The 14,589-nt window shown below is 43.5% G+C and overlaps 2 protein-coding genes across 3 annotated transcripts; both read left to right on the top strand.

The window, feature by feature from the left end:
* The first annotated feature begins 793 nt into the window (after positions 1 to 793).
* LOC133916270 (uncharacterized) lies at positions 794 to 2,088 on the top strand. The gene is made up of 2 exons (XM_062359882.1): positions 794 to 1,374; positions 1,730 to 2,088. Coding segments are annotated over exons 1-2 (333 nt in total). The 5' UTR covers positions 794 to 1,042; the 3' UTR covers positions 1,731 to 2,088.
* A 10,823-nt stretch (positions 2,089 to 12,911) lies between these two features.
* Positions 12,912 to 14,309, top strand: LOC133914359 (anaphase-promoting complex subunit 11-like). Of its 2 annotated transcripts, none has more exons than XM_062357476.1 (2): positions 12,912 to 13,152; positions 13,831 to 14,309. In XM_062357476.1, the coding sequence occupies exon 2, from the start codon at positions 13,835 to 13,837 to the stop codon at positions 14,087 to 14,089; it is 255 nt and encodes an 84-aa protein (XP_062213460.1). In that variant the 5' UTR covers positions 12,912 to 13,152; positions 13,831 to 13,834; the 3' UTR covers positions 14,090 to 14,309. The 2 variants fall into 2 exon arrangements, with proteins under 2 accessions (XP_062213460.1, XP_062213459.1); XM_062357475.1 differs by having other exon boundaries at positions 13,827 to 14,309.
* The last annotated feature ends 280 nt before the right edge of the window (positions 14,310 to 14,589 follow it).

The following is a 14,589-nucleotide window of genomic DNA, read 5'->3' as shown; positions in this document are numbered from 1 at the left end:
ATTCCTCCCCTCAGCTTTGTGTCCGCCATTGTTAGCCCAGCTTCAAATTCTTCCCCTCTGGCACTATTGGCTATGTATATGGGGCTTGCAAAGGTGCAGACATCACTAGAGCTAGAGCTATAGGTAGGGAAGCGTGACGTTGCTACTAGGAGTGTGGCGCGGGAGCAGGTTGGTGGGCGGCCTGATCTAGTAATAGAAGTGGCAGGGTGCAAGGAAGAAGAGAGGAGCTTGGGCATGTGAGGCGCGTACAGAAGAAAGCGGATCTGTTTCCACGACAGGAAGGCGGTGCAGCTGGGACAGGGAGGTGGGAGCTCGTGAGAGGCATAAATGGGTGCGGGTAGGCAGGAGCAGTCGGGTGAGGGGAGTCATGTCTGGGGCCGTGGTCGGGAGCTGGGTTGGGGAACACGAGATTGTGCTTGGTCGATGCGGGGACGACGACACTGCAATAGAGCATGGGCTGAGCATCAGGCATGAGATTAGGAGTGGTCCAGGTGTAAAATATTGTTCTACACATAGGTGTACAATATATATATATACATATATACATATATATATGTATATACATATATACATATATATATATAGTTTTGCTTTTACTTAATATTGGAAGAAATATTCATAACTGATATGATTTGCAGACTAGTCACAAATTCAATTCATATTAATGACAAGACTATATATATATATATATATATATATATATATATATGTATTAAGCACTATTTGTATTACTTCATAAAAAAATATGAGATAAAATACATGACAGTGATATCCGTACGGATATGGCGCTGCCCTTTTCTGTTTTGTCTGATTCGGAACCCGATTCCGTACATCATTAGTATAACCGACTGCGGTAAATAAAAACACTGCAGCCCATCAAAGCTAAGCAAAAACGAAGCTCGCAGGAACGTAAGCTCGCAAGCCCCCACAGGGCCACAGGTAGATCAGCGGCGCACCACCGAAAGGAAAAAGCCAAAACAGAAAAAGGGCAGCGCCGTTTCTCTTTCTCTCCCACGCAGTCCCCGCGTCGTCTCGTCTCGCGATGGCCGCCGCCGACTACGACCACGCGTGCCGCCCCTACGCGGCCCCAGCACCGGCACCCGCCAGCGACTACGACCGCCAGGTCGTGCCCTATGGCGACCGCCGCATCGACGTCGTTATCAAGCCCCCGGCCAGGTCGCCGCCGCTGCCGGCGTCCACCAAGAGCGGCGGCGGAGGCGTGGGGTCGGCGTGGTGCTTCAGCGATCCGGAGATGAAGAGGCGGCGGCGGGTGGCGAGCTACAAGGCATACTCGGTGGAGGGCAAGGCCAAGTCCTCCCTCCGCAGGGGGTTCCGCTGGATCAAGGCTAAGTGCTCCGAGCTCATCCATGGCTGGTACGGATCACCCCTTCCCCTTTGCCCCCCGTTTCTCGGATTCTCTGCTCTTCTTCTCGATATTTTGGGACATATGAAACGGCCGTGGCTGCTTTGGGGCCCAATCATCTCAAGAAGTTCAATTCTTTCAGAAAGTTTTAATCTTTTTTTTTTCAGTTTGTTGTATCCATCCATATATTGATTGCAATTGTCCTAGTGTCTCTCATCATACATCGTTCCTAAAATGGTTCAAGTACTTTTTGCCTCATCACAAGTTGCCATCCTTTTGCCTCTCTTAAGCAAAAAGATGGTTTAGTTCGTTTATCTGATGATCTGTGATGTTTTATTCTCTAATTTTATTTTTCTTCTTTTCCAGAGCCCGGGATCTCGGTGGAATTCTGTTCGGTTGGAAGATGCAGCAACAACGTGCGAGGAATGGATGTTGGGTGTATTTTGCTAATTCTCTCCCAAAATGTGGAAAAGATTTGTTCATGAGGTTGTGTAGGACACTTATGCCCCCCTGGTTATAGGAAATAATTTAACGGAGCTCTCCTGAGATAGCATGTTACTGCCTGCTTATTCAAGAATATTTGAAGAAGAAATGGATCTTTAAAAAGGAAATGCTTTCCATGATACCTCTATAATTCTTCCCTTAAGCTCGTGTGTAATTTGATCGCTAGTCGGGATAATATAGATAAAAGCATGCTACCGCAGTTGCTTCCTTTCTTTCTGAAAGGCAACTGCCAAAGACAGGAGTAGCTCTTGCAAATTGTGCAGCCGGCCTTCCCTGCATTTGTTTCGATGAGGAAAGGCGAAGCTTTTCTTTAGCACCGTATGATAGATATATGATCCCCTGAATCATTGGAGGGCAAGAAACATTTGCATTCCCAGTCCCAGAATGGCTTTCCAGAGTGTCGGTTTCCTTTTCCTTATTTTGAATGGAAAAAAGACCCTCCTAATGGTGTTTTATTTCATTCATAAGCATGGTTGATCTTGCAAACTCTTGCACAGGCGAGCAAGTTACAGATTCTTCAATAAAATTCTTTGCTAATGTTTGTGAAGTGTGAATTCCCGGAGGTGACACTCTCTCTCCGTGTGTCGGTGCTCCGACAGGGCGATCATGTTGTTTTGACCGTGAGTCGACGCGCAAGAGCATACGGCGAGACACTGTATGAACGCACCGAGCCAGTGGTAGTAGTATTAACTTAGGCGGTACTAGCGTCCGTGTGTGTCGGACATGTTCCTTCGATATCCTCTGCAGTGGAGTGAACAGTCATCTACGTTAGGACTCTCCCGCAGCCATCCGATCTAAAGACAACTCTCGAAATTGACCGTTACAGCATCATTATAGTAATTTTCGTTGATGCAGTAAATCGAAATACTGTTGTAGCAGGAACCAGTAAAACTAATGCAGAGTAATGAAGCATACCACATTATACTGTTTATAAACAGTGATGCTCTGCGTTAATCGGTTGCCGAGGATCCGGATCCTTCGATGAGGTCTTGCCGCATCGGGAATTTATTGTGCTACCACCTGCTACTGCAACCTTGTGTCAATTTACTGCGAGTCGTTAATGCAAAATTACCCAGCTACTTTTCGCTAATCCATCTGCTTAATCCATTGTACATGTTGAGACGGCGTTCAAGTCTGGGAGACTAGCTAGAGACAACTGATCAGTTCATCGACCCTGATCAGTTCCCTGTTCCACTTCCTTCTAAATCAAATGGGGTTCACACGCAATAAACCGCACTGCGTCAGCGGGGTCAGCGTCAGGCAATCTGGATCCCACACGACTCGCCAGAACAGGTGGCGTGGCCTCGCTGTTCCGTGAGCGATGAGGCGGCGCGAGCTCGGGCATTTGGGCGCATCGGCACGTTGCGCACGCCTGGAATGAGTTGTCCGCCGGGAGGAGCTGGAGCCGAGTTCCTGCTGGAAATCAGGCCAGGAGCCAGGCGGAGACGCGCGACCTTTTGTATTCCGTAATTGGTGGAGCAGCATGTGTCATTCTTCCCTCGGCTTCCATGGAACAGCGTTAGGGACTGTCAGATCAGCTAATAAAATAAGATTAATAGGAGCTCGACTAAATAGTAGTTTATAATTTTTAAAATAATTTTGTGAAACTAATTTTTAAAATAAACTAGATACTAAAATTAAAAAATCAACTTTACTAATGATTTACTTCCTCAGTAAAAATTATCTTAAATAATCACTTTATTGAACAGTTCACTTTCAGACCAACCCTCGGTTTTCTCGTGCATGGGCATTTAATTTTTCACTGCTCGTAGCGACTGATAAGACCGGCCTATTTATTGCTGTTGGTGCCAGATGGGAAGCTTTTCTTAACCATAGATCATAGTGGGAAGCTCCTTGCCTTGCCGGACGAAGGTCACCACTAACTGTTGGCCGTTTGTGCAAATCATACTTGGATTTTTAAAATAATATTATTTTATTAAAAAAATATAAAAATAATATCCAAAATCAAGTACTTGCAAAAATAGATACATATCGGTATGTGCCACGTGCATATGGTGCTGGGCTAGAAACCTATCAGTATACAAATAAGGTCAAAACGGTCTCTCGGTACTCCATGTACCGATAGATCCCCGGTTATCTGCGGATATGTCCGTCGGTAGAGGGCATGGACCGACACGCGTGTCGGCAACCCAAGTGCCGTCATGTTAGGTGTTTTTTTTTTGGGGGGTTTTGTGTTTTTTCTTGGGAAGGAAAAGGTAATTGATGGGATAGTAAATAGCAGTGGAATACACATATAATATTGAAATTTAAATTGCCGGAAGCAACAATAGGCCACACAACGACTCTAACAACAATAGTGTCATGTTCAGCACAATTGTCATACCATCATAGGTATGTACTATTGACAAATCTAACATACCTTAAGGAATTTAAATAAGACGCATACAGACTGTAAAAACGACGTTGGTATGCATGGTACAATTGTGAAACTAATCTAGACATCTACCAATTCTAAAACTAATATGTCTTAGAGAATTGCAACTAGTCTATTATTATAGGCACTCTACTAAGTACAGCAGAGGTACTTTCCCTTCCTCGTCGCCTTAGGTCCAACTTCATGAGCTCGGTGTAGGGATCGGTGACATCCTAAGAGGAGGGTGAATTAGGACATTTCAAACTATTTCAGCTTAAAAACAACACAAGATAAACCTATATTAATTTTCATCTAAATTTACTGTAGATTTATCTAGTGTGTCTACTCTACCAATCACAGTGCTTGCAACCTATCTAAGAAGGTAAATTGCAAGTAAGTAATTGCGGAAATGTAAATAAAATACAGAGAGCAAACTCGGTAAAAGGATTTTTTTTCCCGTGGTATTGATGGCACGAATGCTACCCCTAGTCCATGTTGGAGCTCCACAAAGGATATACTCCCGGTCGGCACCCGGTCACTGCATTTGAGCCACCAAGTCACAAAGACAAGACCTCCACTCGGGTGAGCCACCAAGCCACTAAGGTAAGGTCTCACCGCTAGCCTCTCTTCCGGTTCTTTGTCATCGTGATCACTTCGGAGCTTGAGCCACAAAAGCAAGGGTCTCCGCGTCCCCGCACAATCACCTTGCCTCCTCTCCACACCAAGTTAGAGGGTCAACAAGCTTACTAGCGAGTCACCAAGACTCCAAAGTGCCGGCCTACCAAGAGGTACACTATTGGATTACTCCTTAATCCACTCTTTAGATAGCAATCACCTAGCAACTCACTCTCTAGGCGTATAAGCACCAATCACCCACTAATCGTATGCTTAATTGTCTTAGATGGCCACTTTAAGCACTTTGGTGGCTTGGATGTCTTCTCATGTGTATATGAACTTCTCTGTACTCCAGCACGCTCAAATGACTGAGTAGAGGGGTATTTATAGCCTCAAACTCGCGCACTAGCTGTTAACCCAACGGCTTTAAAAAGTTGTTAACACCAGATGATCCGGTGAGAACAGTATTACTAACACCGAATCATCCAGTGAGTACACTCTTACAAAATAGCCGTTGGAACCCCACTCAAGCCTCTGTGAACACCGGATACTACGGTGTATACTCCACCTTCATTACCGGACTTTCCGGTGAGTATACCTTAATCATCCGAGCCAACATCTTCTCTATGTAAATTGTTTCGGTGCACATTACTTCATCACTGGACCATTCGGTGCGTTATCCTTAACCAACCGAGCCAATGCAACCCTCTCTGGAAAATATGCTCTGGTGTACAAATCTTCAGAGCACCGGACCTTCCGGTGAGGTCACTGCATTCTCCCCTTTGTCAACAGTGGTCTGGTGCATTCCTCCGGTGTGTTCAAATCAATCACCGGACTATCCGATGGGGTCTTCTTCTTTCGTCGTCTTTGCACTGTTCATTGTTCGGTGTATTGTCCTATGCACTTCTCTTCATCACCGGACCTTTCGACGTGTTGACCTTCGATCTTCAACAGCTGCAACCTTCACTGGTGAAAATGCTCCGTTGTGTATCCTCCTATGAGCACCGGATCATCCGGTGAGGTCAAATACTTCTGGACATAATTCTCCAGTGTGTTCAACCATGTGAACACCGGACCATCCGGTAAAGTCATTTCTCCTAGGACCTTTTCTAATTTAACCAAACTTTATCTCGACTTCAGTGGCTTCTTCACATATTGCATCCATGAGACTTACTAACATATATTCTTGACAAACATGTTAGTCCCAATGACTATGTTGTCATTAATCACCAAAATCACAATCATACCTAATAGGACCATTTTCGCTACACTCGGCACACCCTCTCACGCTTTCGCTCCCTATCTACCTCATGTGCCTCTGCTTTCAGGCGGTTCTCCTCCTCTCTCCTCTTCCTCCTTTAAGCCTTTGCGGATAACCTCTCACCTCTCGTAGGCTTCAATTTCATGGAATCGTCTCCATGCCATATGGTGCTGCTGCAAGAGGAACATATCTGCTTGACTTTATTCAGTATCGATCCACTATATGAAGTCACATAGTGGTGGTGGAGACTAGCAAAGAAGGTAGAATTCGTAAGTGGTAAACAATATATAGTTATGATTTAGTTTTGCAATATGTGAATACCTAGCTACGGTAGCCACCACGGATGCTGCCCTCTGGTGGGTCATACTCGTAGTTGGAGCACATGAAGAACTTCTCGTCACGTGAGTAATCACTTGCAATCAAAGGGTTGTGTGGTTGGTGGTCTCGTGTCATGTGGGTAAAGAAGTACTCCTATGTAGGGTGTAAGATAGACCATCCAGGATTGCATCCATTGCCTGCAAGACCGTATCTTCGACTTGCAGCGTGAGGTTGATGCTATTCCAACACCTCTAGAGGAGGACGAGCTGGTCATTAACATCAACGATCCTACCGTATGCCTCGATCTCTAGTGCCCCTGCTCGTGTCACCAAAAGTTTGCTGCTCCTCCACCACCACCGACGCACTATAGTGATAGCAGATGCTGGAAGTTAAGAGAGTCATTGTAGTTCATTCTAAGTCAGTATAACTAGAAGCATTGTATCTCGATATGTTGCGTTAAACTTGTGTTATATTTCTTGTACCGTGTTGTTTGTATTTGACTAAAATGTACCTCGTCATGTAATGTTGTATTCTGGATGAAGGCGTATAAGTAGTAGGGTTCGTAATGCGAAGCGTTTTTATTTAGAAAGTTGCAAATGAATGATTTACAATAGATCCTACTATGTGGAACGGGGTTTTTCCCTCCTCCTTTCACGTGCTGCTTTGCGCTCCGCTTCTTCCTAGCGACGCATGAGACCTTCATGCCTCTATAGTAGTTCCTCATGTCTCTAGAGATCTGCCTCATGCCGCCTTAGAATATCCTCTCAGAGAAGACGATGCTCCTTCCGCATTTGAAGATCCCCAGTTTGTCGCTTGCGTTCCTCTTCCTACAGTTGACATACCTGCTACCTCAATCCTTATCCTTGAAGCAGCATGGTTGTGGATGAAAAATTGAAGACATTATGACAGTCATTTGTATGAAAGGCCTGCATTATAAGAAAGAAGTGAAGAAGATCAGCACACCATAAAATCATCGTTAAGGTCACGACACATGAACAACTATATTGTAAAAGTCTCAACATCAAAAGAGGAAGACATCCGAGCTTAGTTACCATACATGCATAACAGACATTCATGCCACTGAGGCATTCCCATTGGGTGGTTCCTCCACAAATCCATGAAGCACTCATCCCCCTATTATTAGGCCCTCTCTGCTCTTGACATAGCGGCTATGCTATGGGATCCTCCCCCTCTTATTTGGTCGGGATGCCGATTTATTAATAGTGGTGTGGCTGTCAGTACTCCAAGTGTTGATACGATAACTGGTTTTAAGGTGAAATGACATCACACTAGTATGCTTTGAAGGCGGATAGAACTGCACACTGTTGCGCTTGGAATGTGGATAGGACCGCACACTGGTACGCTTTATTGGAGGATTGGGCCACATGCTGCTACGCTTTGAAGGCAGATAGGACCGCACACTACTATGCTTTTGTAAGGAATGAGAAGACCGAAAATAAAAACATGGATGATAACATAGTGGTGACATAAATATCGTACATAACAGTACATCCACAAAAGAGAAATAAATGAAACATATGCAATTAGTGTCTACTGCTAGAGTCAATGGGCGTCGCAATGGCCACAAGCGTGCTTGCTGGGCACGCATAATGCTCTACTGCGTCCAACTACTCAGTGACGCACGTGGTTAGTGAAGTACATTAGGGGGTCACACGGAGGGTGGCGAGGCCGTGCTGTGCCTACATGGGTGACAGGGTCATCATGCGACGCTGTGTCGGTAGAGGTGCTCCCGTTATCTGGGACGAGCCTTGCATGTCGATTAGAACCACTAGCCAGTTGTCTGGTATGGAGATCATCACATAGTCTGAATATGACACCATTTCAACATATAATACAATATGGTATCAATATTACAACACTTAGACACATAGTCCGAATAGTACATCTCTTCAACACATAATACAACATGTGCCAATATTACAACAGTTCAACACATAGTCTGATGCATAGTACAAACTGGCTTTAAGCACTTAGTAATACAACATAAAGAACATCCACCACAAACTTCAAATCGAGTCTTGTTTGCAGCATTTTTATTCTTCTTCGGCTTGTGGATCGTCACACGCCTTACCTGCTCACCTGACACTAGAGTCTCCACCAAATACTGATTGCACTATGCCCTTGAACACAGCCTCCACATATCAGACACTAATTGCGGGCTCAAGTTCCCTTAGCAGCATACATGTCATTCTTGATACGATGAGTCTTTTGTCGCCTCTTTGTGTCAACCTTGTTGTTTGGGCATGGAATCCAAGTCAGGCCATTCTCAGGTGGCTTCATGAAGTCCATTACTACCTTCCACCTAAGCAACTCGCTGAGCCAAGTACCTTTTATTGCTTCCTTCCGGTAGTACGACAACACGTAATGCTCCAATTTGATGTTGCCTTCCGCGCTACAATCTAGGAAACGAGATCAAGGCAAATGAATCATGGATGGCTTGTTGCAGGTGCACTGGCACTTGTTGTTTGCTGGTCACAACCTATATTCCATAGTTATTTCATGCCTTCTAATATCAAGTCCTCCCTTGTCATGCAATAACACCTCGAAGACGTACTGACGGTTACCAACAGCTAGAACCCTATGCATCTAGCCCTTCCCACTCTTCTCTTCAATGTAAGACATTATTTTCTCTGTGTACACCCTTCGTAGATTGGGCATATGTAGCTATGCCTTGCAGTAATGCTCTTAGAGATACCATTGTGTTCCACGAGTGACTCCCTTCACAACTGCCACCAATAGCAGCAACCTATCTCCCTTCATTACCCAATTGTATACCTCTACAAGGTTAGTTATCATAATACCATAACATGAACCATCAGTACCCTTAATGAGTGCCTATTTATCCAATGACCCATGTCTGATCCAATCGGAGAAACACTTAACCCTCATTCCACCCTTCCTCCACCTCGTCACACTCTGCGGCTCCAGTGGTAAAGGCTCTATGCCCTCCGACTCCCCCTTCCTTGGGAAAACTGGCTTCTTCAAAACTTTTTCTATGTGCATACTAATTGCGCTATCTAGCTCTTACCACATAGCATCAAACTTTCACCTTTTATTCTATTTAAATAGCTTCTTAAAAAGATCCATCAACCTCTTGCTCTTGAATTATTTGAAGAAGTTTGCTCCCAAGTGCAGCATGCACCAACAACTATGCAAATCCGGCCACGATAATACCCCACTGCACCACTATGCAATGTGTTGATAGCATTCAATAAGCCTACATGGCGGTCATGGAGGATGCACACGTTTGACATATTACCAACAATACATCTCTTAACCCATTGTAGGAATCACAGCCAACTCTCCGTAGACTCGCATTTAACGAATACAAAAGCCAAAGGCACAACCTGGTTCTCATTATCTACCATGATAGCTATGAATATCTGCCATTTGTACTTGCTTGTGAGGAATGTCCCGTCCACGCCATTACTGGTCGGGAATATCTGGATGCCTCAATCATAGAACCGAATGACCAGAACGCCTATTGAAGGACTCGATCTCCATTCTAATTGATAAAGTCACGAGTTACAATGCATGTGTTTGGGTTTATTCCCTGAATAACCTCTAGCAGTGAAGGTAGGTTGTGATATGAGTCCTTCTGTTTCGCCTCTCAAATCTGTTGTCAATAGCATACATAATTCTAAACAGGGACATACTAATGTTCTTCATAATCTCTAGGTGCATCTCCTTTCCCACAAAATCAGCGGTCATGTTTCTCTGTGCACGAAGAGATCGGCTCAAATTGCAGGTATGCGGCTAAACAATGGATGCAACCCATACAGTCTCACACCTCGCCAAGAAGCCATGGACTCACCACGTGCAACCTTTAGCTAAACACTTCACGTCATATGTCCAAGGATTGGAAATAACCACCTTGAACTGCCTCTTCTCTTAGAAACACCATATCTTCACTGCATATTGCAGATGAACCTTATCATGAAACATCCGTCCTTTGCTCACCACAATAGAATCATACTCCCATGCGGACACATGTCCATCATTGATTGTAAAATTCTCCAATACAAAATTCGTCCATTCCTCCGGAATACCACTTTCCATGCCCCATTTCATTGCAGTAGCTGAGTCCACAAATGTGCAAAACTCGTCATCATATGCTTCCATCTAGTCAACAAGAGCCTTAGCACGTTGCCCCTGATCAGCAACCATCATGGCCTCAAGATCCTTACCGTCATTACGCTCTTCTCTTGCAGTCTCTGCCTCAGCCAGTGCACTAGTCCTCACGGGAACATGCAGAACCACAATCTCCTCCTCATCGACAACATATGCACCAACAGCTTTTGCGGTGCTAGGGTCGGCTTCTATCTAACCAACATCGCTCGCTTATACAAGGTGCAATAGGAAAAAAAAACCCGTCTCAACCCCAGTGTCACAAATTGCTGCCATTGCTTAGAACATTTTAGTTCCTAGAGCTCCCACTGCCACTTGGTTTCGCGAAATCAGAACTTTTACCATCAACTGCTGATGTGTCGAACTAACTTGCAGCAGATTTTACAGCCACCCAAACACTTCAGCCCGCCTCATCTCTCCAGGACTATTCAATCTTGTGTCCACATACTAGAAATTACTCAAATCCACCCCACTATCACAATGCATGACTTATCCAGACTCGTAAAAACCCTGAACCCGACTACAGTCGATATCCTTGTTTCAACATATAATACCAATATTGCATCCTCTTAAATAACTCTAATTACCTTACACATTATTCTAATATCACTATAAAACTACAAATATTCTTTGGGTAGCTATTGAAATATTCCAACCGATAAATATAGTTTTAAATATACTGTGGATTCTATATATTTACTAAATTTTGAACCTATAATTTGTCATATACATCTAATTACTACTATAAGTATTCTTCTCTAATTTTACAAAATACTTTAAATACTGAAATCCTATATATCTACTAAATTGATTCAAGTATTGTACTCTAAACATTCTAAATATCCAATTCCAAATGTATCTTAACAATCATATTCTAAATTTATTGTTGCCGAGTAATTTTCTACCTAATCTTTCAAATTTTTCTGAATTTTCTTTCCAAACTAGTTTTGTACCTACATTCTACTATATTTTTCCTCAATATTCTAATATGTCATATCAATCTTTTTTCAACTATAAACATTATACTCTATCCAATATTTGTACATATTCGAATGCAATTGTCCTACTATACATATTATACATTTCTTCTAGATTTACTCCTAAATTTTCTAAACTATTCCTAATTTCAAAATTTCCTAAGTCCCTATGTCTCTATTCCTAATTTTTCTAAATTTCTAAATTTTCTAAACTATTCCTAAGTCCCTATGTCTCTATTCCTAAATTTTCATCATTTCTCTAAACCTAAATTTTCTACAACTACGGACTATCTACATTTTCTAATATATGTCTCTATTATTCCTACTTTTTCTACCTATATTTTCTAAACCATTCCTAATTTCTAAATCAAAAAGAAAAAACTTACCGATCGCGTCGCTCGCCTGCTCCATCGCCGTAGCACTGTCACCCTTCACCGAAGCTGCCGCTGCGTGTCACCGCTTGATGTGTGCATCAAAGACGAATGGGCTAGGAGGCAAATCGACGACCAGGACATTAATATAGGTCTATCGGCACTTCGACCTGACACGGGCCTCGTACTAGGCCCGTCACCTGTCGCAGGGCCGGCAGGACCTTGAGTCCATAGCCACATAGGAAGTCAGCATGTAGAGTGCCGACAAGACCTTAGTCGTCAATCTGTGTGCTGACATATACCTATTTCTGCAATTTTGTGATGTTGAATAATATTTTTGTAATTTCCAAATATTATTTTAATATAATTCTATGATTTTGTTGCACCTGGTTGAAAGCTAACACCATATAAATTGTACAAAAGAAACAAATGCACAGTTGATACGTCCCAATCTCAGTTTAAAATTAAAAAATAAGACAAAAATATGAATTGTATAATGAAAAACAAAATCGCAAGATTTACTGTACACATTGTACAATAAAATGCCTTTTATTCTCATTGTACAAGTAATTATTTAAGTTGAAATTTTTTTGAGAGCTAGATTATTGTATCATCTACACTACCAATTATTTTTAAACATGTCGTTAGTGTTGAAAGGGCAACATTTTTTATTTTTTTAAATCTATTATATGTTAAAAGGGTGCCTGCAATTTTTTTAATGGGTGTCTATTTTTACAATTTTTATTTTCGAAATATAAAAACAAAACAATTCGTCTCAAGAGTGACAAAAACTTAAGAAGCTCGACATGGGCCTGGGGACCGCCGCGGAACCTGCCCCCAGCTGCATGGGCGAACCTAGGCTTGCTGCGTGGAGCCTGAAGCAACGGACCGGCCCAGTATTCCCAAGGGTACTCGTGTGATAGTTTTAGCCCAAATCACAGCCCAATAGCAGAGTCTCAACCCTCCCTGAACGCCTGGAGCTCGTGCTCGATCGCCGGTCGCCGCCTCCTCCCGTTAGCTCCAAAGGCTTCAAAGCTCAACCCTAGTTTATCTCGCTGCGGCCGCCCGCAGGCGCATCCCTCGGCCGCCCGGACATCCCGCCCCGCCGAAGCCTTGCCGTCGACGCCAGTTCGTCCTCCCGCCAAGGCCGGGCCGTCTCCACCGGCGCCGTTCCTCCCTCAGCAATCGGCTTCGCCTCTCGCAGTGCCGCTCGCCTCCCGGTTTGTGCTTTTCTCTGTTCTCTCGGTCTCGCTCCCAATAGTCTCCTGGGAAGATGAAGCAATGAGCTAACCAATTCCTAAGTAATTAATTACTCGCATTGCCAACTTCTCGTGTTGTCGTTCTATTTCACTTTCATATTAGTTGTTGTATTAGTGATTATGTACTTTAATCAGATTATGCTTCAATTGCAATCTAGTGAAACTTCTAGCGTGTCATTAGTTATCAACCCTGTTGATAAATTTTTGGGTCCGCCACTGATTCTACCGAAGCATGCCAACGATACTGAAGGAACTCTTCCCTCGTAGTCCCCGTCTTCCTCCTCTCCCCTCTACTGGCATTGGATTGCCGTGAGGTGGAGATCCGTCCAGAATTGGGGGTTGTTTTCTTTTCTTAATAAGGAGCCCTAACTATTTTTCGATGGATTTTTTTTCCAAGAGTTGCTGTGAACAATCAAATCCAAATCTCTCTTTATCTCCATCAGTTAGTTGCGAGTTTCTTTACTGCATAGTGGAGTACTGATCCAAACCATCCATCCATGATTCTGGTGTTCGAATAGCTTTCTTCAGCACAAGCAATATCAATCATTCTCAGTTCACGGCATAGGACATGGAGACAAGTATATGACAAGTCGCGTTGAGTAGCATGGCCTTATGTATCTCTTGTTGAATGCTAGGTAGCACAATGAAGGTCAAGATTCTTCAGTGGCATGCGGTAGCTTCTTGGACATGGGATGCGCAAGATGAAACGTGTGGCATATGCAGGATGGCATTTGATGGCTGCTGCCCGGACTGTAAGTTCCCTGGCGATGATTGCTCACTCATCTGGGGTGCCTGCAACCATGCTTATCATCTTCACTGCATACTGAAGTGGGTCAACTCTCAAACATCCACACCCCTTTGCCCCATGTGCCGTAGAGAATGGCAGTTTAAGGGCTAAAGCACAGTGGCACGTCTGGAACTGTATCAGCAGCGGCTTTCATTTCTCCTTGGAAAATACTAGAATGTATTGTTTTATGGGAACTTAAGTGATGCCGTCTTTGAAGTACTCTGTATTGTTTGCTACAAAGTTCAAATCCTGATTGTCAGCATCTGCTCAAGTGACCCTGTGTATGCTTCTGAGTTTGTGACCAAGCAAATGAAATGATATATTTTCTGAAGGACTGAGCTTCCTGATCTTATCGCAAATTTGTTTGTTCCTATTGTTTACCTTCTGAAGGATTCCAAGTGTCAAACACAGGTAGGCAGCTGTTTGAATTCTGTTCTGGTAGAGTAGTTTAGGTATATAACAACAAGCGGAAAAGTGTATATATCCTGGCTTGCTTTTATCTATGTTTTGTACTTCCACAACACTAGTGATCGACTAGCATGTCTCACTTTAAGCTCTTAACATAATTTCAGGAGCGTGTGTTAGGTCATATTCTGGAAGGGAAGTATCTG

Source organism: Phragmites australis, chromosome 4 (assembly GCF_958298935.1).
Source record: "Phragmites australis chromosome 4, lpPhrAust1.1, whole genome shotgun sequence".
In the NCBI taxonomy this organism is placed as follows: domain Eukaryota; kingdom Viridiplantae; phylum Streptophyta; class Magnoliopsida; order Poales; family Poaceae; genus Phragmites; species Phragmites australis.
Note: the sequence above shows the minus strand (reverse complement) of the source record. Positions and strands in the feature narration are given on the sequence as shown.